The following is a 22,285-nucleotide window of genomic DNA, read 5'->3' on the forward strand; positions in this document are numbered from 1 at the left end:
TCTCTGCAGAGAAATTCAGCCCTTTCCTGCACCTTCCCCCAAATTCTGCTTTGGGTCTCCCTTTGTAGGGCCCATCCAATTCATCCTTAAACAACTCCCTCCTCAAATCTCTGCTATGGAGCCCTGTGGGGTGGAGGAGTGGTTCCAGCTAACATATAAAGATGATCTCAGATCATTGATCTGCTGTTGTCCTCAGCAAAGATGGACAGAAGTATCTGAATTCTAGGTCCTTTCTGACCCCAGCAGGTAGTAATTTGAAGAAACTGATCCCAAAGAACCCTTTGAGATCTGGGGGCTTAAAAGAGAAAGCTAAAAACCTTTAAAATCGGACCTCACCCAGCCGGGCGTGGCTCAGTGGTTGAGCATCAACCTAGGATCCAGGCAATCAGGGTTCGATTCCCAGTCAGGGCACATGCCCGGGTTGCGGGCTCGATCAGTGATTCTCATCATTGATGTTTCTATCTCTCTCTCTCTCCCTCTCCTTCCCTCTCTCTGAAATCAGTAAAAATATATTTTAAAAATAAAATAAAATCTGGACCTCTTATAATGAAATACAAGTGCTTCTTGATTTGCCAAAGCAACAAGCAAACCTTTGGGACAAGTTCTTTGGCACAAACCTTATGCATTCACTCTTTTGTCCGACAGGAGCTGGGCAATCAAAGCTCCTCCATGATTACACACGAGTATGGACCATGGCAACTTTGCTTGGCTTTGTTACCTGTGACTTCCTCGGGATCATTTTCTTTAAGGTGTAAAGGGACAAAAGAAATATTCCATATTTAATAAGAAAGGATCATAGCATATAGGGTTTATCAGCCACTGCTTCTGTAACTATAGTTCTGTCCTGAAACTAGTCTGGCCCTAGCTACTTTTATGTTATTGTATCTGCATTCAAATGGATTTTTCTCTCTCTCTTCTGTCTAGGTGTCTCTGTCACTGACAGCAAAACGGATGGCCAAGAAGAACTGCCTGGTGAAGAACCTGGAGGCAGTGGAAACACTAGGTTCCACCTCCATCATTTGCTCAGACAAGACGGGGACTCTGACTCAGAACAGAATGACTGTGGCCCATCTGTGGTTCGACAATCAGATCTTTGTGGCTGACACCAGTGAAGACCATTTGAGTAAGTCTTCTGGAGCATTCAGTCTGGGCCAAAGCTGTGGACTTCAGCAGAGGGACACAGGCAAACGTGGCAGGGTTGGTGTGCAGTCTCAGAATTGTGTGAATAGTATGGTTTGTGGCAAGCAGGCCCCACACCCATAGCATCCCCTGTGCTTTCTGTTTTCCAGAGCAAACCTTTGATCAAAGCTCTGGAACCTGGGCCTCCTTATCAAAGATAATTGCATTGTGTAACCGAGCTGAGTTCAGACCAGGACAGGAAAGAGTCCCCATCATGAAGGTAAAGTGTCTGCATTGGTCAGTCTTAAACCAGTTTGAAGTCACTTTCCCTGTTCTGATTTGGTGTTAGATTTAATCCCTCCAACACAGGAAAGCTTGTACTAGTAAGAGCAAGTCTGGCTCCCAAGACCTGCAGGAGATTTCCTTCATTGTAACTAGCTTTGCAACATCACAAAGATGTCTTAAGGTCTCAAATTGATCTGAGTCATTTGAAAATTTTCTTATTCCATAAAATGAATGTGTCCTTATGTTACTTCCCTAACTTCTTGATTAGATTAAGTAGATATAATTTTAAAAATTTATTGCATAAATGTCATTCACTGAAGTTTAAAATATAATTGGGCCCTAGCCGGTTTGACTCAGTGGTTAGAGCAAACTGATGGGTCCCAGGTTCGATTCCGACCAAGGGTATGTACCTCAGTTGCAGGCTCAATCCCCAGCCCCCGGCAGAGTGCGTGTGGAAGGCAACCAATCGATGTGTCTCTCTCACATCGATGTTTCTCTCTCCCTTCCACTCTCTCTGAAAAGCATGGGAAAAAATATATCCTCAAGTGAGGATTAAAATTAAAATAAAATATAATTAGATGGAAATGAAGGACTGATCTTAAAACACATTTTCTTGGCAGCAGGTGCCCTAAGGGGTCCTTAAATATTGGAATATGCAATAAACTAACTCCCTTTTGCCCCCTTTCTTTCCCTTCCCTTCCTTTCTCCCTCTCACCCTCTTTCTCTCTTCTTCTACCTCCCAATGAGTCACTGAGCCTATGTCCCCCTGGCTTTTCTATTTGCCATTTGTTTTCTTTATTGACACTTTCTCTTTCATATATTTTTTATTTGTGTTTCTTTCTCTAACAGCTCATCAATTCTCTTTTTGGCCAGTCGCTTCTCTGTCTTTCAAATCCTTATGTCCGGTTCTAATTTCTTACTCCAGCTCCATGTATCTCTAGCTAGCTGTGTGTTCCCACTTGGAAGTTTTGACTGTTAGACTCTCAACTAATTCTATGACTTGTCACCTTCTACCTGTACCCAACCTGGCTTCAAATCAAGATCTTGTACCAATTTTTCTCTTTTTCTGTGACATCACCATGTTACTTGTCTTCTGGGCCAAAACTTTTAAAAGTCATCTTTACTTTCTCCTCACCAAGTCCATCATTCTTTCTTCAAAATATCTATAATCTTACACTTCTATTATCACCAATACCTTGCATCTAAATAACTGTACCCTCTTAATTGACTCTAGTTTATCCCTCCCCTAGTCTTTCTTACATGGCACTAATTTTCCTTAAAATCTGCATTAGATGAAGTATGTTACCTAACTTTGCTCAAAACTTCCTTTGCTTCTCTGTTTTCTGCTTCTCAAATCTAGGCCTCAGCCTGCATTTCAGGTCCATCTGTACTCCCACCACTTAGGACAGAAGTCTTCTACTTCTCACCTTCATTCATGGCATTCTGGCTTCTCCTCTCTTTGTAACCGTCTTTCAAGATCTAGTTCAGTTATGCTTTTTAAATGTTTTTGTTGATTTTTAGAGAGAGAGGAAGGGAGAGAGATAGAGAGATAGAGATAGAAACATCAAAGAGAAAGAAACATCAATTGGCTGCCTCCTGCATACCCCCCACCTGGGATCAAGCCCAAAACCTGGGCATGTGCCCCGACCAGGAATTGAACTGTTGACCTCATGGTTCATGGGTTGATGCCCAACCACTGAACCACACCAGCCGGGCCATAACCGCTTTTTTCATGAAACCCTTCAGCTCTCAGAGCTCTAACTTTGGGCTTTGCTGCTGCCAGTAGGTGGCATTACTCACTTTAACAGTTTTACCATGGTCTTAACTCAGTCACAGTTTTGTGTTATTGTTTTGTTTGTCCAGCTAGATAGTAAGCTTAGTCAGGTGACATGTTCATTCATTGAAAACAATCCCCAAAGAACCAGATTATGTGCTGCAAATATTTATTTTTATCTCTTTTGATTCTCAGAGAGTTGTGGTTGGAGATGCCTCAGAAACTGCTCTTTTGAAATTCTCAGAGGTGGTTTTGGGTGACGTGATGGAAATTAGAAAAAGAAACCACAAAGTAGCAGAAATCCCTTTTAACTCAACCAACAAATTTCAGGTGAGTTGTTCCTCACAACTGAATCTCTGTTATCTCAAGAACGTCATTTCTACTGTAAGTACCCTTAGGTTAATACAGATTTTAAATGATACTTGACTTAAAAAATAGTCCTCCAAGATGGATGGCCTGGGTATCTAGTGAACCCAGAACAGGTTTTCCCTTGCTGGCCTCCTTCCTCTGCCTGAGGCAGATAGAGAAAAAGAATCTTGTCAGCCCAGCTTCTCCTAGATAATCTATCTCTATTACAGACACACAAACACCCTCACTCATGCACACACACCCCTATGGGATGACTTGCACAAGTGAGGGGCAACGGCCAGAGCCCAAAGGGTAAATGAAAGGTGGAGGAAGGGGTAGAGCTAACTGCACCCTCAGTCTGTGTCAGGTGCTTCACATATGTTGTCTCATTGATTCTCACAATAAGCATATGAAATGGGACTAATTAACCCCAATTTCTAGGTATGGAAACAGGCCCCTGAATGTGTTGATGTCACCAGACTCACTCAAGCATCGAAGTGGCATCACCAATTTTCACAGATCTGTTTGACTCCTGAGCACATGTTTTTTCTACCCCATCTACAAGTCAGAGGCAGAACAGTTTCACTTAGGCCATGTGAGGAAGCCTTGCCCTTTTTGAAACCGGTGAGAAGTCTCTCTGATGACCAGCCAAGTGCCTTTTCATTCCGGCCCCACAGAAATCCTCTTTCCACTCATTTCTCAGGAAGAGAAATGTCCTTGCCTAGTTGTCTCCCCTCATTTCAAGGGTGGCCAACAACCAAACACCCTGCGGTCCTCCCAGTGTTTGGACAAATGACAGTGTGTAACCCAAGGTCCTGCTGCTGATGGGCTTTTCAGTAGACTCCAGAATTGAGAATGGGCATTATGATTTGGCCTTTGCATCAACAGTTAAGTGTATAAATAGGATAGCCATGTTTGTGCCAAAGTTTCTGGTGACTACCCTATCATTTTGTTTGGATGGAAAAGAACTTTTGTTGCAAACATCTTTGTGGATAATGGGCCAATGAAGAATTGCGGTTAGCCAAATACACAACAGACAAAAGTGTGTGATGTCAAATATTAAAGCCAAGAAATCAGATCTCTCATCCAAAACTTAAGTGAAAATAGAATGAGTCACAATTCTAAAATAACAATAGTAATCATGCTAATTTCCACATGTATTAAATCACTCAATTCTCACCACAGCTCTGTAAGGTAGAGTGAGGCACAGAACTTTATCATATAGCTGGCGAAGGCCAAGCCAGGACTCACACAGACCCAGCAAGTCTGTGGTCTTACAGACTAGACTAGGCTCAGAATCCTTCATTTACTCCAGTAAAAACTTCCTTCAGCACGTGAGAAATGAGAAAGAGCAGGTCCCGTGAGGTCTCATATACCAAAAGTGCAGGGAGAAAATGGGCTACCCCGAGTTAGGACAAGAATGGAGAGAGGGCCTGTGTATGTTCCTGCTGACAAGGCCAAAGCACCTCTTTGGATGTTGTTGGTGCCATTGTAACTCTACACTTGAGCAACAGTTAGCCCTGAACAAGAAGTGTTAGATGTTGTGACCTTGGAAGGTTGTGGGTTTCGGTCAACTGAAGGAAACAAAGTGGAAAGTCCATGTCTTATTGGCCTTAAAATAGCAATTCCCCAAACTGAGGCTAGTCCATGAAGAGATTTTCAGTAGTTTATGGCAAATGGGATTTTTAGGACTATATTTTCTAAGTTTTTATATAAAGATGAATGTGTTTCATATAAACGATTATCCTTTTTATCCTCTGTGATCAGGGCAGGGCCTCGCACCTGCCAGCCTGAATTAAACCCCAGCTCAGCTACCTGTTAGTGTGTGACCTTGCATGAATCATTTAACCTTTCTGCACCTGTGTTTCCTGACTTGTAAACAGTGATAAGAATACCCATATCCTTAAGGCAGTTTTGAGACTTACATGAGTAACTGTGTGAGCACTTAGAACAGCACACTCTATATAAGTATTTATTATTCCTACTTTTTAAATGTCAAAATGCTCTACCTTTGAGAAAATGATGGCATTAGTAGATGGGAGGTTTTCTGTTTGGTTTGCTCTTGGTTTGGGTTTGGGTTTGGTTGGCTAGTTGCTTTCTAATGTCTTTTACATGACCATTAACAGAAAAAGCTGGCAAACCTATGCTTGCACTCTATTTATTTTTTTTATTGTACTCATCTCTGATATCCAAAAGTCTTAGAATCAACCGATGGTCCCAAAATGGTAGAATTTTTCTCTGAAACTCATTCATTCTCTTTCAAATACTCCAGCTTCTTGAAATTCTTTTTGAGGGCTTAAGAGTATCTGGTATACAATAAGGGCTATGTAAGACTTAGCCATTTATTATTGTCTATACACTTTTTACCACTTTTTCCAATTATCTTATTAGGATGAGTCTAGAAGTAGAATTACTGGTCAAAGGATATTGGTGTTAGAATTGTGATACTTGTAATTTAACTGTTCTCCTGAAAGCCTGGATGCGAGCCTGCCCACTTCCTCACACCCTAGCATTTTCCCTCATATGCAGGTAGTAAAATCAGGATCTATGTGGAGATGAAGAGGTACAGAAAGGCCTGCTGCCCTCATGCCTCTGAGCTCAGAAGAGCTCCAGTCTGAAAGGCTGATGCTCACAATGGGGAGGTAGAGATGGGACTTGAGACGAGGTGGCTTACAGCCCCTAACTCCCATGGGCACCCCTATAGATCTTGTTCAAGGCAGAATAAGATGTCCCAAGCTGACAGCTACATCTGGCCCCCCTAAAGCTGGGCTGGGACTAGATGGCTGAGTCCAGATCTCTTACATATCACTTGGCTAGAAAATGAAAAGGAGAGAACCCATGTGTAGAATTCCTCCTTTACATTTCAAGGATAATCAGTAGCCCAACGAGAGAAAGGGCTGCTTTGCATCTTGTCATGTTGCTAATTAAAAGGTTGATATAGTTCAGGCCCTCAGTAATGGAGACAGTGTCATGATTTACTAGCATGCTGTACTTATGCTCACTTCCTTCCCTCCCAGCTCTCCATACACAAGACAGACGACCCCATTGACAAGCGCTTCCTCATGGTGATGAAAGGGGCCCCTGAGAAGATCTTAGAGAAGTGCAACACCATCATGGTCAATGGCCAGGAGCAGCCTCTGGACAAGAGAACAGCTGAGGCCTTCCACACTGCGTACATGGAGCTGGGAGGTCTAGGGGAGCGTGTGCTAGGTGAGCTTTTTGTGGCAGAACCCTTATGTGTCACCTGTTTGGTGCAAGGCTTTGTGCTGCATGAGGGAACAAGATGAGACAGGCTGACCATCCAGCAGAGTAGCTGTGGCATCCACAGGACTCATAAGAAGAATGGTAGACAGATTAAGAGAATACCACATGAAGGCAGCAAGGAGGGTGAGGTTGCTGCCAGGTCAGGGAAATCTAGGAAGATTATATAGAAGGAGTTACATTTAAACTGGGCCTTGAATGGCAATATTTGAAGGGAAGTGGGGGATCGGATTCACGGTGAAGGGAACAACATAGGCCAAGGCTCAGAGGTAGAAGGGGGGACAGGGTATGAGCACTGTCAGGAAACCACTCATTGTGGAGTGTTGCAGAACTGAAGAGACAACGTCATCCTGGGAGGTAGGGCTGGGAAGATAGACTGGAGGTCAAGGTATGGAGTGCTTTATGTGGGTAAGGAACTGGGTTTCATTCTGCAGTCAAGGCAGAGCCACTGGAGACTCTGCAGCAAGTAAACTGACCAGAGTCAGTGTTTTCTAAAAGATCATTCTTGGCAGCATCAGGGAGCAGACAGACTTGGGTCTCAGGAGGAGGTAGCTGCTCTTGTTCAGGTGACAGAGGGTAGGAATTTGATCCAAGGCCATAGGAACATGAAGGAGAGGTCAGATACCAGAGATTTCTTAGAGGCAGAATCGGTAAGACTTATCAACCAATGAAAGGAGAAAAGTAAGTTTTTTTAAATGTTATTACCAGACACAGAGATAGGGAACATTAGAAGTAGAAGGAACTATAGAAATTTAACCACTGTGGCAGGAGCCGAATTGTGGTCACTTCAGTGATATAACAAAGTATATCTTGTTATTAGAATCTTGGGTTGACAGAGTGGCACCTCTGAACTACAGAATGGTACATTCAAGGTAACAAGTTCATGGTCAATGATAAGGCTCATTAGACATTATGACAGTTCTTGCCAGTAGAGATGGAATCTGTGGAACATGTGTTTCTAAAAGATATTTGAGTTTGTAAAACAAATAAAATATATAAATGAGGTGATAATGCTTTAAGCATGCCTCACATAGCCCACAGCACCAGATGAGAAAGTCATATGATCTTGGAAGTCCCACCATACACAGGAATCCCTTCACCTCAACCTGTGAGAGCCAGACACTGTCTGAATAACAAATGGTTCTGCTCCACTCCTGGTGGCCTTTCTCTCATACTTACCTTGATTAAAGCTCAAGCTTTGTACCATTCCCCTGATCCCCCAGATCCTTTCTCCCATTTGTGCAGTAGCACATGCTGTTTTGTCTGCCTAAATGGTTTTCCCACCCCCCAGTCCTCCCTAATGCCTCTCTCAAGAGTCAGCTCACATACGACCTTCTTGGTGAAGTCTTTCCTGACTCCCCAGGTGGCTGGACTGTAGCACCCTTCAATAACACTCACCATGCTCCATTATGCTTATTTCTTTATGTCTCTGTCCCCACACTCAACTGGGACATCTTCAGAAGTAAAGGCTGTCCACTCTGATCTTCATAGCCCTAGAACATAACAGAGAACCTAATGTGCACATGAATTATTTTTGGATGAACTATTTCTTTGCTAAAAACAATATGCATTATGGAATTGAAAGAATGAATTCTGGTAGACTTTATTGGTAAAAGAATAAAGGACTGTGAGTGTATGAAAATGTTCCTCCTTTTCTTGTGTCATTCCATAGTCTAGTTTTACTGACTCCCAGATTCGTGCCCATTCCAGGTTTCTGTCATCTCTACCTGCCAGCAGACGAGTTTCCAGAAACCTATTCATTTGATGTCGATGCCATGAACTTTCCCATGTCCAATCTCTGTTTTGTGGGACTCTTGTCAATGATTGATCCCCCTCGATCCACTGTCCCGGATGCAGTCACCAAATGCCGGAGCGCAGGGATCAAGGTGGGAGTTATCTTCCTGACTTAAGAAATCCTCCATGGCCCTGGCAGGTATGGGTCTCAGGTTCAATTCCCAGTCAAGGGCTCCTGGGTTGCAGGTTTGATCCCCAGCCCCCATCAGAGCATGTGCAAAAGGCAACCAATTGATTTTCTCTTTTGCATCGATGACTATCTATCATCTATCTATCTATCTATCTATCTATCTATCTATCTATCTATCTATCTATCTATCTCTATCTATCTATATCTATCTATCTATCTATCATCTATCATCATCATCTATCTATCATCTATCTATCTATCTATCATCTATCTATCTATCTATCTATCTATCTATCTATCTATCTATCTATCTATCATCATCTATCTACCATCTATCTATCTATCTTCCTCTCTCTCTCTTCCTCCCCCCTCCCTCCCTTTCACTCTCTCTAAAAATCAGTGGAAAAAATATTCTCTGGTGAGGATTAACAAAAAACAAAAACAAAAAAAAGAAGCCCTCCATGTATGTTGCATCCCTTCCTAAGAACATTTGTCAGAAGAGATAGTCAGTATTTAGGTCTCTTCAAGTAAACACCTAATCCTCCACCCTCTTTTCTTTCTTTTGGAGAGAGAGAAAGGGCGAGGGCGAGAAACATCTATCGGTTGCCTCCTGCATACACCCTGGGTATGTATTGCACCCAGACCTGGAATTGAGCACATGACCTTTTGGTGCATGGGACGACACTCAACCAACTGAGCCATACTGGCCAGTGATTTAATTCCTATTTAAAAATCTCTATTTTCACTACACTGAACTTTCCATAACTGCAATAAAAGCAAAATGATTGTGTCTGTATGGAATAAACCACAATGGTAACTGCAGTGAGAAGAAAGCTAACTCCCTGTGCCATGAAGTAGCCATATTTTGCACTAGACTTTAATAGACAATAAAAGGTTTTATTACTAAATCTTGAGTTTCAGCCTCTGTAATCCATTTGCCTTCATGATATCAAAACCAAAATCTTTATTCCATTACCATGTTAATATCAAGGCTGTTGAAGCCACATGAGGCTGTCCCAGGTAGACAGCTACCAGCCCTTTCACAAATACAACAACATCAAAGGGAAAGGTCTTCCTCTAATCAGAGGAGGAAATACAAAAAGCTTAGGAGCAAGGATAAATCCAGTGGTATCAGCGTGTCCTTCACAGGCAGTTGTGTCTTTCATCTAAAGATCAAGAACTGTCTGTAAGGGCAGACGGCAGTCAACACTAACCATGTTCTACTAGGTCATGGTAGAGTAGGTGATACAGAACTCCCCCTACTCTGGCCAGCCAGTTCCTCATTATTCCCATGCCTTTCTTCATATTTGTGTTCTAGGTTATTATGGTTACAGGCGATCATCCAATTACAGCTAAAGCTATTGCCAAGAGTGTAGGTATCATTTCAGCCAACAGTGAGACTGTGGAAGACATTGCAAAACGCCTCAACATTGCTGTGGAGCAAGTTAACAAACGGTAAGTAAGCACAGAACCAGAGTTGCAGAAACTCAAGTTTAGTGGGACACTGTTGGTTCTAAAGAGCTGTGCTATTTGGAGCAAATCTCCTTTTTGCCAAACACTCTCTTAGAATGACGCTAGGCTGATTTCCTCTATAACTCATATATTCATTCTTTCACTCATAATTTTATTGAGCACCTAATATGTGCCAGGCACTATATTAGTACCACAAAAATTATCCCTTATGTATTCCTTGTATGAAATTTCAAAACCCAATAAAGTAGATCTAAAAACTTAAGTGCCTAATTTAGAGTGAGAAAATCTGAAACAAAGAGTTGATAAGAAATTACTTGCCAGTGATCCAGTTGTATAATCTGAACTATTAAGAACCCTCTGGGTTTTGTGCATGTCTTTTTCTTTTCTTTTCTTTTCTTTTCTTTTCTTTTCTTTTCTTTTCTTTTCTTTTCTTCTCTTCTCTTCTCTTCTCTTCTCTTCTCTTCTCTTCTCTTCTCTTCTCTTCTCTTCTCTTCTCTTCTCTTCTCTTCTCTTCTCTTCTCTTCTCTTTCTTTTCTTTTTGGAACTAAATATAATGGAAGCTTCCTAAGGAAAGACTCGGTTTTTCTGGTATTAATTCTTTCCACTATCTGTTGTTGAGTACCAACTATGTACCAGGCACCTTACTAGACACTGGAACTACAGAAGCAAACAGACCGGACACCATCCCCAGCCCGAGGGAGCTTTCTTTCTATCTAACCAAAGGGGCAGAAAACTATGTTATGATGAGTACAATGAAGGAGATACATTGGACTGAGGAGGAGGTAGTATGGGGAGAGTCAGCTGATAATTTAAATGATTAAAGACTCCAGGTCTCACTGTGAAAATAAATGTCATTGGCTTTATTATACATTCATGCATGTGGGAGAAACAGGAAAAGCCCAGTGAATCTCTTCTAGTTTATTCAAGCATTCATGCCTTTTAGGAATACACAGCTGTCAGGTAATAAATTATCACCAGGCCAACAAATTACTAATTAAAACAACCAAACAGAGTTACAGCCTCTGGGTACAATGGTATGTGAAAGCTAAGTGTCTTCTCCTTCGTGAAAATAACAGTCATCTATGGAAACAGGTTTAGAGCTTTTGTTTATTCGTTTTGGTTTTTAAAATAGTAGGATTATACATTTTCATACAAGTCACCACACTGAACAAGAAAGTGGGGTGGCTACTTTTGTGAATGGTTTCAATTATCTCCTTTATCAGCTCTAGCTTCATGCTCATATAATGAGTGGATTTTTGCAGCTGGAGTGGGGAGAGGAACCACCCTTTTCTTCTTGTCTTACTTTTATATTTTCTTACTAAAACTTAGGAAGATTGTGATTTGATTTTATTTTTATTTTTTATTAAATTTATTGGGATGACAATGGTTAATATGAATATATAGGTTTCAGGTGTGGGCTTCTATGTTACAAGCTCCGTATATTGCACTGTGTGCCCACCACCCAAAGTCATATCTTCTCCTGTTCCCATATAGTAGGACCCCCTTCACTCCCACCCCCTCCCCTCTGGCAACCATCACACTGCTGTTTGTATCCACACGTTTCAGTTTTATATCCCACATATGAGTGAAATCATATGGTTCTTAGCTTTTTCTGACACTTATTTCACTTAGCATAATATCCTCAAGGGTCATCCACGTTGTTGCAAATGGCAGTATTTCATCCTTTCTTATGGCTGAGTAGTATTCCATTTTGTACATTTACCACATCTTCTTTATCCAGTCCACTGTCGAAGGGCACTTTGGTTGTTTCCATGTCTTGCCCACCACGAATAATGCTGCAATGAACATAGGGGAGGGTGCATATATCTTTGTGAATACATGTTTTGAGTTTTTGGGTATATACCCAGGAGAGGGATTGCTGGGTCATATGGTAGCTCTATTCTTAAATTTTGAGGAATTGTCAGACTGCTTTCCATAGTGACTGTACCGGTCTACATTCCCACCAGGAGTGAATGAGGGTTCCCTTTTTTCCACACCCTCTCCAGCACTTTTATTGTTTGTCTTGTTGATAATAGCCACTCTAACAGGTGTGAGGTGGTATCTCATTGTAGTTTTGATTTGTGTTTCCCTAATTGCTAGTGAGGTCAAACATCTTATCATATATCTATTGGCTGTTCATATGTCTTCTTGGGAGAGGTGGCTGTTCAGGTCCTCTGCCCACTTTTTGATTGGGTTGTTTGTTTGGTGTTGAGTTTTGTGAGTTCTTTATATATTTTGGAAATTAAGCCTTTGTCAGAGCTACTGTTTGCAAATATCACCTCCCATCTGGGTGGCTGCGTCTTTGTTTTATTGTCAGTTTCCTTTGCTGTGCAGAAGCTTTTTAGTTTGATATAGTCCCATTCATTTATTTTTGCCTTTACTTCCCTTGCCTTTGGGGTCAAGTTCATAAAGTCTTCTCCATGACCAAGGTCCATAAGTTTGGTACCTATGTTTTCTTCTATGTAATTTATTGTTTCAGATATTATATTTAGGTATTTAATCCACCTTCGATTAATTTTTGTGCATGGGGACAAACTGTAATCCAGTTTCATTCTTTTGCATGTGGCTTTCCAGTTTTCCCAGCACCATTTATTGAGGAGGCTTTCCTTTCTCCATTGTCTGTTTCTGGCTCATTTGTCAAACATTATTAGCACACATACATGTGGTTTAATATCTAGACTCTCAATTCTGTTCCATTGACCTGTGTGTCTGTTTTTCTGCCAGTGCCATGCTGTTTTGATTATCATAGCTCTGTAATATAATTTGAAGTCAAGTAGTGTGATACCTCTAGCTTCGTTCTTTTTTTCTCAAAATTGCTTTGGCTAATCAGGGTCTTTTATGGTTCCATACAAATCTGATGATTTCTCATTCTATTTCTTTAAAAAATGACATTGGTATTTTGATGGGGATTGCATTAAATCTGTATATTGCTTTGGGTAATATGGCCGTGTTAACTCTGTTGATTCTTCTAATCCATGAACACTTTTTCCATTTTGTTGTGTCTTTTTTAATCTCTTTTAATAATGCTTTGTAGCCTTAGACAGCTTGGCTCAATGGTTAGAGCATCGGCCCACAGACTGAAGGGTCCCAGGCTCAATTCTGGCCAAGGGCACATACCTTGGTTGCAGGCTCGGTGCCCTGCCTTGGTCGGGGCTCGTGCAGGAGGCAACCGATCCATGTGTCTCTCTCACATCGGTGTGTCTCCCTCTCTCTCTCTCTCCCTCCCCCTCCCTTTGTCTCTGAGAAGCAATAGAAAAAAAGTCCTCTAGTGAGTATTAAAAATAATAATAATAATAATAATAATACTTTTTAATTTTCAGTATATAGGTCTTTCATGTTCTTTGTTAAGTTTATTCCTAGGTATTTTATTCTTTTGGTTGCAATTGCAAAAGGAATTGGTGTGTTGTGTGTTTTTTCACTTCTTTTTCTGAAGTTTTGTTGTTAGTATACAGGAAGGCAATGGATTTTTGTACATTGATTTTGTATCCTGCAACTTTACTGTATTTGTTTATTGTTTCTAATAGCTTTTTGGTGAAGTCTTTAGGAATTTCTATATACAGAATCATGTAGTCCGCAAAAAGTGACAGCTTTACTTCTTCCTTCCCTATTTGGATATCTTTTATTTATTACTCTTGCCTTATTGCTAGGACTTCCAGAACTATGTTGAATAATAGTGGTGAGAGTGGACACCCTTGTCTTGTTACTGATCTTAGAGGAAAAGCTTTCAGTTTTTCACCATTGAGTATGATATTAGCTGAGGGTTTATCATATATGGCCTTTATTATGTTAAGATACTTTCCTTCTAGTCCTATTTTATTGAGTGTTTTAATCATAAATTGATGTTGTATCTTATCAAATGCTTTTTCTGCCTCTATGGATAAGATCATGTGACTTTTATCCTTTGTTTTGTTAATGTGGTGTATTACAGTGATTGATTTACATATGTTGAACCATCGTTGTGCCCCTGGAATGAACCCCACTTGATCGTGATGTATTATTTTTTTGATGTACTGCTGTATTTGAATTGCTAGTATTTCATTTAGGAATTTTGCATCTATATTCATCAGAGATATTGGTCTGTAGTTTTTTGTGTGTGTGTTACCTTTGCCAGGTTTTAGTATCCAGGTTATATTGGCCTCATAAAATGTGTTTTTTTGGAAGTGTTTGAAAAGGATAGGTTTTAAATCTTCTTTGAATGTTTGGTAGAATTCACTTGTAAAGCCATATGGTCTTGGACTTTTATTTTTTGGGAGGTTTTTGATGATTGCTTCAATTTCCTTGCTGCAGATCAGTCTATTTAGATTTTCCAGTTCTTCATGATTTAGTCTAAGAAGTTATATATTTCTAGGAACTTATCCATTTCTCCTAGGTTATTGAATTTGGTGGCATATAGTCTTTCATAATATTCTAGTATGATCCTTTGTATATCTGTGATGTCTGTGGTGACTTCTCTTTCATTTCTGATTTTGTTTATATTGGTCATTTCCCTTTTTTCCTTAGTGAGTCTAGCCAGGGGCTTGTCAACTTTATTAATCTTTTCAAAGACCAGCTCTTTGTTCTATTAATTTTTTGTATAGTCTTTTTGTTTTCTATTTCATTCAGTTCTGCTCTAATTTTTATGATTTCCTTTCTTCTGCTGACTTTGGGTTGCTTTTGTTCTTCTTTTTTTAGTTCTTTAAGATGTGATGTTAGGTTGTTTACGTAGGATTTCTCTTGTTTCTTGAGATAGGCCTGTAGTGATATAAACTTCCCACTTATTTCTGCTTTTGCTATATCCAGAAGTTGTTTTTTAAAAATATGTCTTTATTGATTTCAGTGAGAGAAAGGGAGGAGAGAGAGAGATAGAGACATCAATGATGAGAGAGTCATTGATGGGCTACCTCCTGCGTGCCCCCCACTGTGGATAGAGCCTGCAACCCAGGTATGTGCCCTGACCAGGAATCAGACTTCGATCTCCTTGATCATAGGTCAGTGCTCAACTACTGAGCCATGCTTGCCAGGCCAGAAGTTTTAATATGTTATATTTTCATTCTCATTTGTCTATATATCTTTTGATCTCATCTTTTATTTCTTCTTTGACCCAATCATTTTTTACTATGTTGTTTAATTTCCATGTATTTGTGGGTTTCTTTACTTCCTTTTAGCAGTTGATTTCTAATTTCAAGGCATCGTGGTCAGAGATGATGTTTGGTATAATTTCAATCTTCTTGAATTTGTTGATGCTAGTTCTGTGACTCAGCATGTGCTCTATCCTTGAGAATGGTCCATGTGCACTGGAGAAAAATGTATAATCTAATATTCATAAATGTCAATTATGTCCGTTTGGTCTAGCATTTCATTTAAAGATGATATTTCTTTATTGATTTTCTGTTTGGTTGCTCTATCTAAAGCTGTTAAGGTCCCCAACTATGATTGTGTTTTAATCTATTTCTCTTTAGTTCTGTGAGTAATTGCTTTGTATATTTTGGTGCACCCTGGTTGGGTGCATATATATTAAGAAGTGTTGTGTTTTCTTGATATAGTGTCCCCTTTATCATTATAAAGTGTCCATCTTTGTCTCTTGTTATCTTTGTTGCCTTGAAATCTATTTTGTTAGGTATAAGTGTGGATACACCTGCTTTTTGGTGGCTGTTATTTGCTTGGAGAATCATTTTCCACCCTTTTACTTTGAATCTACCTTTGTCTTTGCAGCTTAGATGTGTCTCTTGTAGGCAGCATATGGCTGAGTTTTGGTTTTGTTTGTTTTGTTTTTTGTTTGTTTTGTTTGTGTTTAAAAACAAATTAAAATTGTAAAAATTGATATTTTTTCCATTGCTTTTCACAGATAGAGAGAGAGAGAGAGAGAGAGAGAGAGAAAGAGAAACATCAATATGAGAGAGACACATCAATTGGTTGCCTTCCTCACGTGCTCTGACCAGGGCTGGGGATCTAGCCTGCAACCAAGGTATGTGCCCTTGGCTGGAACTGAGCCTGGGACCCTTCAGTCAGCAGGCCAACACTCTAACCACTGAGCCAAACTGGCTATGGCTGGGTTTTGTTTTTTGACCCACTCTACTACTCTGTGCCTCTTTATTGGTGAATTCAGACCATTTACCTTTAGGGTTGTTATTGATATATGAGGATTTCCTATAGTCATTTTATCTTGTATTTTCTTATAGCTCTGTGCCTCCATTGGTTCTTTTCCTTTGTACTTTGTCTCTTGTTTTTGTTTGATGATGTTTCATACTTCTTTCCTCTGTGTCCTCTTTTTTTAAGCGATGTGTCCTGGTTTGGTGATTTTTGTGTGTGGTAATCATTAGGCTTATAAAAAATAAAGTTGCGTGTATACAATAGTGTTTTTTTTCTTTTGAGTGCATCTGATGTTCATCCTCCTTTGCCAGTTCAGACCTTTACTCCTTCCCCTTTTATGTTTTTGTTGAGACAAATTATCCCAGTTTATGCTGTAAGTTACCTGGTGATCTTACTCGTAGTATTGTGACCTTATGTTATTTATTTCAGGTAGAATAACTCCCTTGAGTATTTCCTGCAGTGGAGGTTTCCTGTTGATAAAATCTCTCAGCTTCTGTATGTCTGGAAATGTCTTTGTTTCTCCTTCATATTTAAAGGATAATTTTGCTAGATATATTATTCATGGCTTGTCATTTCTGTCTTTCACACATTTCAATGTTTAGTTCCACTCTCTTCTGGCTTGTAGGGTTTCTGCTGAGAAGTTGGATAAAATTCTGATGGGTTTTCCTTTGTAGGTCACTTCCTTCTTTTATCTGGCTGCTTTGAGAATTTTTTCTTTGTCATTAATTTTTGACGGTTTTAATATAATATGCCTTGGAGAGGGCCTCTGTGGATTGAGGTAACTAGGTGTTCTGTTTGATTCTTGGATTTGAGGATCTAGCTCTTTCCAAAGGTTTGGGAAGTTCTTATCTACTATTTGTTTGAATAGACTCTCCATTCCCTTCTCCTTCTCTTCTTCTTCCAGAATGCCTGTTATTCTAATATTGCTCTTTCTGATGGTTCTCATAGAGCTTTTTCATTTTTCTTTATGCTCAGGTCTCTCTCTTTCCTCTCTGTCATTTCTAGATTCCTATCTTCAATATCACTAATTCTTTCCTCCATCTGGTTGGCTCTGTGCTCTATGCTCAGTAGCTCATTCCTAATCTCCTTAATTGCATGCTTCATTTCCAGGATTTCTGATTGGTTCTTTTTTAAGGTTTCAATTTCTTTGGTAAAGTACTTGATTTGTTCATTGATTGGTTTTCTGAGTGCACTGAATTCCCTTTCTGTATTTGCTCGCATCTCATTGAGTATTTTCAAAATGGCAGTCTTGAAATCTCTGTCATTTATATCAGTTATTTCCAGCTTTCTTTCTGGGGATTTTTCATTTGCTTTCTGATCATCCTCCTTACCGTGGTTGTTCATAATATTTGCTCCTCTTCTTTGTCTAGGCATAAATGTCCCTTCCATAGCAGCATTCCCTGAAGAGGTCTTTCTACTATTTTCCAGTAGATGGCTCTGAATCACAAGACTTTTTTACCTCTGTGATCTCCCAGACTTGACTTCCACAGCTTCCGTAAGAGAGTATAGCTGTACTGCTTGGGGGTGGGGTTTGTTTTGCCCTCACCATAATGGTGACCCCAGACCCTGGACCTCCATGAGGTCCAGTCCCAAGCACCAAACCTGGAGATCAGTCACAGAGGGAAACAGCAATAGTTCTTGGTTTACAGGTAAAATGTTTCTCAACTTAACACCAAGGGCACCAAGTTTGGGGAGTCCAAGGGGTAGCAGAGCTCTGTGGTACCATTTCTTTGTCAGAATCACCCCCATCTGACAGTGGATAGCCATGAGGCAGAACTCTGTGCTCTTATAGGCATCTGCTGGCTCAGTCACTGTTCACTCTGCTTGCCCTGCTGTACTGTCCCTGCAGCTTTCTGTTCCTCCCAGCTGAAGGAAGCGCATGCTGTCACTGGCTTCCTCCCCTTTCCCAGCCACACAGAGATCTCCTGAGTGCCCAGCTGCAGAGCTGCATCTCTGGGCCATCTTCAGGCCATCTGAGCTTTCCTCCCTTCTTGTCTTCCCGCTTATTCACAGGTGCCCACCTTTAGATGTTTCAATGGGAATGTCTCTCAGTGTTCCTCTGTATTGAGTACGGAATTCTTTGTTAAATTATAGTTAGTTAACCTGTTGAAATTTCTTGGGGAGAGGTCAAGGAGCTCTCTCCTACTGCCATTCCTCCGACATCACCAAATTATCAAGACTTGTGATTTTATTTATTTTATTTTATTTTATTTTATTTATTTATTTATTTATTTATTTATTTATTTTTAATCTTCACCTGAGGATATTTTTTCCATTGCTTTTCAGTGAGAGTGGAAGGGAGAGAGAGAGAAATATCAATGCAAGAGAGGCACACTGATTGGTTGCCTCCCACACCCACTCTGTCAGGTCTGATGATCTAGCCTGCAACCAAGGTATGTGCCCTTAGCCAGGATCGAACCCAGGACCCTTCAGTGCACCAGCCAATGCTCTAACCACTAAGCCAAGCTGGCCAGGGCAAGACTTGTGATTTTAGTCAAGTGTTAGAATTTCAATATTTAGCAACAGCAGGGAAAAACAGACCCAAAAAAGGTCAAAGCCTTAAAAATGTAAAGAAAAAGGCATGTAGTGCTTTGTACAGAGTGTTTAAGCTGAGAGATTTGAAGACTGAAAAGTGGAGTGTTATTCAAGGGAAGGTGAGACAGCAAGACCTGTGAGGGCCTTTGGGCTGTGAAGGGTGTGTGGGCTTAGAACCAAACCATAGGGGACATGAGATGAGACTAAGCAGCTGCACCTGAGATCTGCTCTAAGTGTAATGGAAAGAAAGCCTCATAATCTTAGCAGGAGACAACACAATCAGATCTGAATAATCAGAGTTTCTAGAACCTTCCTTTTAGAATCAGCAGACAATAGTTTTCCTCAAAGAAGACCTCAATACATTTTTTCCTACGTAGCTCATTGCATTGTTGATACTCCATAAATCTGAAATAAACAACAACAGAAATTGTTACCCATGTTTTGGCATATCTGAATTCTAGGACCCAAAACATATAAAGAGACAGGGTTTTTTTATTTCTCCATTCACTTAGTAAGTAAAACATTGCCCAGGAAGTATCACTTCTCACCCATTCCTGTCAGGAAAAGGCTACTTGGTTATTCCTACTGGGAAAAAGTGGCCTCGTTTTTTAGCCTCAGTTTACTGTCTCGAAATGGAGACCAAAGTGTCCCCAATACTCAAAATCCCTGTCATCCCACTAGAGTATTGGATGTCAGGGACATTGGGTTCCCAAGTGAAGTCAAAGAGGCTTCAGCTCATATCCTGCCCAGAACAGTGTTTCCGCAAAAGATCTGACCTTTGGCCTCACCCACTTCCTTCTGGCCCTTCTAGGGATGCTAAAGCTGCAGTGGTGACTGGCATGGAGCTGAAGGACATGAACGCAGACCAGCTGGATGAGGTCTTAACCAGCTACCCAGAGATTGTGTTCGCCCGAACATCCCCCCAGCAGAAGCTGATTATTGTAGAGGGCTGTCAGAGGCAGGTGGGTGGGCAGCAGTGCCCAGAGTACCTCCGTCGTGCAGGGAACTGCAGGGCTGAGATTCAGATCCCAAGTCAAGGTTTGGTGCCTTTTCAGCCTCTAGAGACAGTTCCTTTCCCATTCTCATCACCTCACATTGCCACCTCTCAGGCTGACATTCTTTCTTACTTAGAGACCCTCCCACACACAGCTGCATACTCTCTAAAGGACGTTCTGACAGTGAAGCATCTGGTACTACGGTAGGTGTGGGTATAGAACGATTTAAAATGTAAGATAGAGCCTGGCCGGGTCTGGCTCAGCAGTTGAGCATTGACCTAGGATCCAGGAGATTGAGGTTCGATTCGTGGTCAGGGCACATGCCCGGGTTGAAGGCTCGATCTCGAATGACTCTCTCATCATTGGTGTTTCTCTCTCTCTCTCCCTCTCCTTTCCTCTCTCTGAAATCAATAAAAATATATAAAAAAATAAAATGTAAGATAGAGAACAAAAATATAAAGATGTAAGATATAAAATATACAGTTATCCCTCAGTATCCTCAGAGGATCAGTTCCAAGACACCTCCCCTCAGCACCAAAACCCATGGATGCTCAAGCCCCTTATATAAAATGGAGTGTTATTTGCATATAACCTATATTTACCTATAACCTATATTTACCTATAACCTATATTTACCTATAACCTATATTTACCTATAACCAACATTTTCACATTACCTACATTTGAACAGAGGCTACAGCAGGGTGTGCCCACACATCACTTAATTTTTGTGGCATCAGCATAGCATTCAGCATGTGGCAAATTCAAGTTTCACTCTTTGGAACTTTCTGGGGTTTACTTTTTCCAAGTATTTTCAATCCTTGGTTGAATCTTCAGATGGGAAGACTGTGGCTACGGAGTGCCAAAGGTATCCCTCTCACCTGCCATACACATTGGTTTTAATTATTTAAACATGTCTTTTTTGGAGCTCATTATCTGGCATCTGGGATTTCCCATCTTTATCTTTTCCCCAAAATCCAAACCGGGCCCTTTGTCTCCACTCCAGTTGTCTCCATCCTCAAGACAACAGGGAGACAGTGTTCTTGCCAGACCTGAGACCCCATAGTCCTGCTCACTCCCATTTTTTCACTGTGTCCCTTTGCATAGGATGCAGTCGTTGCTGTGACCGGGGATGGAGTGAATGACTCTCCTGCTCTAAAGAAGGCAGATATTGGGATTGCCATGGGGATAGCAGGTTCAGATGCAGCCAAAAATGCAGCTGACATGGTCTTGTTGGATGACAACTTCGCATCCATAGTCACTGGGGTGGAGGAAGGTGCGTAGTCTTCCTCCAAGTGGTCTTCCTGAAAACTGGGGTCGCCTGGGAGAAAAGCCAGTTCTATAAGGAGAAACATCTTTGCTTAGGTCGCCTGATCTTTGACAACCTCAAGAAGACCATTGCATACACCCTGACCAAGAACATCGCTGAGTTGTGCCCCTTTCTGATCTACATCATCATTGGGGTGCCTCTGCCCATAGGCACCATCACCATCTTGTTCATTGACTTAGGCACGGACATCGTAAGTAGCACTACAGGGAACAGGGTCTAATAACTGCTCAGGTCATGTAAACTTCAGAGTCATTGCCTTCAAGAGCAAGGAAATAGAATAAATCAATGCTTGTCAAACTTTGCCATGACAGAGCCTGAAGCTTTGGCTTTCTAATGAGCTCTTTCATGATGCCAATACTAGAGCCATCTGTCAAATGTTTGGAAATTAAAACCACCTCACTTTATATAAGAGCCTTTCAAATGTGAGTTCTTCAAAAGTTCCATTGGTCAGGTTCAGCCTTCTTTTCTTTTGAGAAGATGCAGCTGTCACCAAGATAGTCCCTGTGCTGCTGGGGGCCCAGTGGTTAAAGTGATAACCCATAGTAGCCCCTTGTTAAATAAAAGGATCTGTGATCTGGAGGCCCCTCACCTCAACAGAATAAAAAGCCGCAGTTATAAAGCCTCACATTGACCTACAGTGCTGTTAACTAAACCCTCCCCTCTGCTAGTTCGTGTCTGTGTAAGAATCTTTGTAACATTATGCCAGTGTCTCTGGCTTACACGGGCAAAGGAGAAAAGGCAACATGGAGCAGTCTGAATTCCAAGTGAGGACAACAGCCCGGCAAATTGCCTCCTTGCCCCTCTCTTGCTTTACACAGTCTCCACATTGTAGGGAGACTAGAGATAGCTCTACCTCAGAGGGGAATTGGGATCCCCAAAGGTAACAGTCAGATCATTTCCAGCCCTTTAGGCTTGCTCATTTTTCTCCACTGCAGAGGTTCTTCCAGTGTAACCCAGGTGTCACCTGGGAACTTGCTGGAAATGCAGTCTCTGGCCCTAGCCAGGACCTTGTGGATCAGAAAGTCTGAAGGAAGGGGGTGAGGGGCAGGGTGGAGTGGAGAGGTAATGTGTCTTTTAACAGGCCCTCCAGGACAAAGGACCAGAGAATCACTGTGATCCAGGGTCATACCAACAAAAGAGGGTTTAGTAAGAGAAACCCACCCCAGACTTGT

At 41.1% G+C, this 22,285-nt stretch overlaps 1 protein-coding gene across 1 annotated transcript in view; it reads left to right on the forward strand.

The window, feature by feature from the left end:
• ATP12A (ATPase H+/K+ transporting non-gastric alpha2 subunit) overlaps nucleotides 1-22,285 on the forward strand; it is a 33,816-nt gene that overhangs the window by 9,405 nt on the left and 2,126 nt on the right. Inside the window, exons 8-16 of the mRNA XM_087813746.1 lie at nucleotides 925-1,123; nucleotides 1,290-1,399; nucleotides 3,374-3,508; nucleotides 6,544-6,736; nucleotides 8,498-8,673; nucleotides 10,030-10,166; nucleotides 19,600-19,750; nucleotides 20,891-21,059; nucleotides 21,149-21,303. Coding sequence (XP_087669872.1) covers nucleotides 925-1,123; nucleotides 1,290-1,399; nucleotides 3,374-3,508; nucleotides 6,544-6,736; nucleotides 8,498-8,673; nucleotides 10,030-10,166; nucleotides 19,600-19,750; nucleotides 20,891-21,059; nucleotides 21,149-21,303 — 1,425 coding nt within the window. The remainder of the gene's footprint in view (nucleotides 1-924; nucleotides 1,124-1,289; nucleotides 1,400-3,373; nucleotides 3,509-6,543; nucleotides 6,737-8,497; nucleotides 8,674-10,029; nucleotides 10,167-19,599; nucleotides 19,751-20,890; nucleotides 21,060-21,148; nucleotides 21,304-22,285) is intronic.

The sequence above is a fragment of the Miniopterus natalensis genome, chromosome 2 (genome assembly GCF_054644295.1).
Source record: "Miniopterus natalensis isolate mMinNat1 chromosome 2, mMinNat1.hap1, whole genome shotgun sequence".
Lineage (NCBI taxonomy): Eukaryota > Metazoa > Chordata > Mammalia > Chiroptera > Miniopteridae > Miniopterus > Miniopterus natalensis.